We start from the raw sequence: 4,069 nt of genomic DNA, 5'->3' as shown, positions 1-4,069 counted from the left end.
AGTGAGTGGAACATGCTTCATGTGTCAGTTAGGGATCGTGCTCAGTAGGGGTGGGTGGTGGAGTGAGGGGTTGGTTGCTTGGTGCTGTGCCTAGCCAAGGGCATCAAAGTTGTAATCACAGCCATTTCCTCAAGGGTGTCTGCTCCTTGCTGGGCACCGATTGTTGCGTGTGTGTTCACTGACAGCACAGACACCCTCTGGTGGGCCGCTGTCACATGCCCATCTGACCCGTGGGGAAGGCGATGCAGAGAGAGAGCTGGAGCCTGTGCTCTGACTACCGTGCGTGCGTATTGCCTCCGTTAAAGAGGATGTGGCCCTGGGGGTGTTCACTCTGCAGGTAGACCCGAGGAGCTGTTGGCTCACTTCTCTTTCTCTTGGCCCAGGTTTACAGAGGTGGCAGCCCTCATGGCAGGTCCCCTGTGGCGGGCCACAGCCTTTGTGCAGAGACACAGGACGGCCCTGTTGGTGGGTTCCTGTGCGGGCCTGTTTGGGGCTCAGATCTCGTACCACCTCTTCCCGGATCCTGTGGTCCCGTGGCTGTACCAGTACTGGCCTCAGGGCCAGCCAGCCTCCCTGTCCCCAGAGCTGCAGAGCCTGTTCCAGGAGGTGCAGCAGGATATCGGGGTCCCCTCGGGTCACCGCTTCGAGGCCTTCACCACCTTCACCTTCCAGCCTGTGAGCGCCGGCTTCCCGAGACTCCCTGCCGGGGCCGTGGTGGGCATCCCCGCCAGCTTCCTGGGTGGCCCAGTGATCAACGCTGACCGGCCCGTGGTCGTCCACGGGCAGCGAGTGGACTGGCAGAGCACAGCGGGCGCCTGGCTGAGAGATGCCCTGACCCTGTCCCACGACGCCCAGAAGTTCGCCTTGGCCAGGGAGGTGTTGCACCTGGAGAGCGGGGCGGCCGCCCTGCAGGCCCTGCCGGCCCCCGCCTGCCTGGTGGGAACCTGGGTGCTGGGCGTGGGGGCCAAGCACGCCCTGGGGCTCTACGGAGGCCCCATGAACTTGCGGGCCGCCTTCAACTTGGTGGCGGCAGTGGTGGGCTTCGTGGCCTATGCCTTGTCCACGGACTCTCTCACTCACGCCCTGGAAGCCTGGCTGGACCGCCGCACGGCCTCGCTGTCCGCAGCCTATGCCCGGGGCGGGGTGGAGTTCTACGAGAAGGTTCTGTCGGGCAACCTGGCCCTGCGCAGCCTCCTGGGCCGGCCCGGGGAGAAGCTGTACACGCCCAGCGGGAACGTGGTTCCCAGACACTGGTTCCGCATCAAGCACCTGCCCTACACGGCCCGCCGGGACTCGGTGCTGCAGGTGTGGAGGGCGGCGCTCAGCCCCCGCAGCCCCTGAGGGCCTCGTGGCAGGTTCCAGCTGGAGCAGGTACCACCCCTCCAGGCTGGGGGGGGGGGGGGGGGGAGGGGGAGGGGCGCTCCAGGGGCCTCTGCGCCCGCAGCCCGGTGTCAGCAGACCTGCCAGCTGTGGAGCTCAGCAGCCCAGATCCTCCCCCACTGGGCCTGACGGGGAGAGAAGGTGTTGCTGGAACCCAGCGAGACCTCCTGGTAGGAGCTCTGGCCGAGGGAGGGGAAGGAACAGGCCTGCGAAGCGGAGGCCCTGCAGTCTGGAGCCTGGACGCACAGAGCACAGAGCGGGCTTGGGGAGGAGCTGCGGTGAGGGAGGATGGGGGCGGGGCGAGCGGGGCTCACCGGGAGGCGGAGGAGTGCGGAGCGGGGCAGGTGGGCAGTGGGCCAGGCCTGGTGTCCCGCTTGGGACCCAGCAGAGGCTGCGGCCTTGCGCACTTGTCTGCCTCTAGCCCTCTGGATAAAGCAGACCCCACTTTTTTTTTTCCTATTTTATCTTTTTATTTTATTTTTTTAACATCTTTATTGGAGTATAATTGCTTTACAATGGTGTGTTAGTTTCTGCTGTATAACAAAGTGAATCAGCTATACATATACATATATCACCATATCTCTTCCTTCTTGTGTCTCCCTGCCTCCCACCCTCCCTATCCCACCCCTCTAGGTGGTCACAAAGCACTGAGCTGATCTCCCTGTGCTGTGCAGCTGCTTCCCGCTAGCTGTTTTACATTTGGTAGTGTATACATGTCCATGCCACTCTCTCACTTCGTCCCAGCTTACCCTTCCCCCTCCCCGTGTCCTCAAGTCCATTCTCTATGTCTGCGTCTTTATTCCTGTCCTGCCCCTAGGTTCATATCCTTTTTTTTTTTTTAGATTCCATATATATGTGTTAGCATACCGTATTCGTTTTTCTCTTTCTGACTTACTTCACTGTATGACAGACTCTAGGTCCATCCACCTCACTACAAAATGACTCAATTTCGTTTCTTCTTATGGCTGACTGACTGTATATATGTGCCACGTCTTTATCCATTCCTCTGTCGATGGACACTTACGTTGCTTCCATGTCCTGGCTATTGTAAATAGAGCTGCAGTGAACATTGTGGTACATGACTCTATTTGAATTATGGTTTTCTCAGGATATATGCCCAGTAGTGGGATTGCTGGGTCTTATGGTAGCTTATTTTTAAGTTTTTTTAAGGAACCTCCATACTGTTCTCCATAGTGGCTGTATCAGTTTACATTCCCACCAACAGGGCAAAAGGGTTCCCTTTTCTCCACACCCTCTCCAGCATGTATTGTTTGTAGATTTTTTGATGATGGCCATTCTGACTGCAGACCCCACTTTTGATCCTTGGGCAGGAGACCCCAGCAGGAAAGGTGAGGAGGGTTGTGATGAGCAAGCCAGGCTCACTTGGTCATTTATGTGTTCTTTTTTTAAAATATTTATTTATTTATTTGGTTGCACCGGGTCTTAGTTGTGGCAGGTGGGCTCCTTAGTTGCAGCACGTGGACTCCTTAGTTGTGGCACATGAACTCTTAGTTGCAGCGTGCATGTGGGATCTAGTTCCCTGACCAGGGATCGAACCCGGGCCCCCTGCATTGGGAACACGGAGCCCAATCCACTGTGCCACCAGGGAAGTCCCTCATGTGTGCTTTTTTGAAATTTTATTTTATTGAAGTATAGTTGATTTACAATGTTGTGTTAGTTTCTGCTGTACAGCAAAGTGACTCAGTTATACATATATACATTCTTTTTTTATATTCTTTTCCATGATGGTTTATCACAGGATATTGAATATAGTTCCCTGTGCTCTACAATAGGACCTTGTTGTTTATCTGTCCTATATGTTTAATAGTTTACATCTGCAAATCCCCAACTCCCAGTCCTTCCCTCCCCCAGCCCCTTCCCCTTGGCAACCACAAGTCTGTTTTCTATGTCTGTGTGTATATTTCTGTTTTGTAAATAAGTTCACTTGTATCATTTTTTTAGACTCCACATATAAGTGATATCATATGGTATTTGTCTTTCTCTGTCTGACTTACTTCACTTAGTATGATATTCTCTAGGTCCATCCATGTTGCTGCAAATGGCATTATTTCATTCTTTTTTATGGCTGAGTAGTATTCCATTGTATGTATGGACCACATCTTCTTTAGCCATTCATCTGTCAATGGACATTTAGGTTTCTTCCATGTCTTGGTTATTGTGAATAGTGCTGCTGTGAATATTGGGGTGCATGTAATCTTTTCAAATCAGAGTTTTCTCAGGGTATATGCCCAGGAGTGGGATTGCTGGATCATATGGCAACTCTCAGTTTTTTGAGGAACCTCCATACTGTTCTCCAGAGTGGCTACACCAATTTACATTCCCATCAGTAGTGTAGGAGGGTTCCCTTTTCTCCACACTCTCTCCAGCATTTGTTATTTGTAGACTTTTTAATGATGGCCATTCTGACCAGCATGAGGTGATACCTCATTGTAGTTTTGATTTGCATTTCTCTAATAACGAACCACATTGGGGATCTTTTCAAGCCATTCATGTATTCTTTTTGTTGGTGGTTATGTTTTCCCTGGAAGTGTTGAATAATTCAGGCCTGGTGCCAGTGTAACTCGGGACAAAGGGATTAAGCCACACCCAGGAAGGGCACAAAGCCAGCCCAGGAGGCCCACTCAGAGGCCGGGTGGTCCCTGCAGAAGACTGTGGATGGAGAGAGCAG

General features: G+C 53.1%; 1 protein-coding gene across 1 annotated transcript; it reads left to right on the top strand.

Moving 5' to 3' along the window:
• The first annotated feature begins 394 nt into the window (after nucleotides 1-394).
• On the top strand, nucleotides 395-1,374 carry TMEM177 (transmembrane protein 177). Its single transcript, XM_007469136.1, has one exon. It carries the CDS (start codon nucleotides 406-408, stop codon nucleotides 1,339-1,341), a length of 936 nt encoding a protein of 311 aa, XP_007469198.1. The 5' UTR covers nucleotides 395-405; the 3' UTR covers nucleotides 1,342-1,374.
• The last annotated feature ends 2,695 nt before the right edge of the window (nucleotides 1,375-4,069 follow it).

This window comes from Lipotes vexillifer, unplaced genomic scaffold, assembly GCF_000442215.2.
Source record: "Lipotes vexillifer unplaced genomic scaffold, Lipotes_vexillifer_v1.1 scaffold1466, whole genome shotgun sequence".
NCBI lineage: Eukaryota > Metazoa > Chordata > Mammalia > Artiodactyla > Lipotidae > Lipotes > Lipotes vexillifer.
This window is presented reverse-complemented; position numbering and strand designations above follow the sequence as displayed.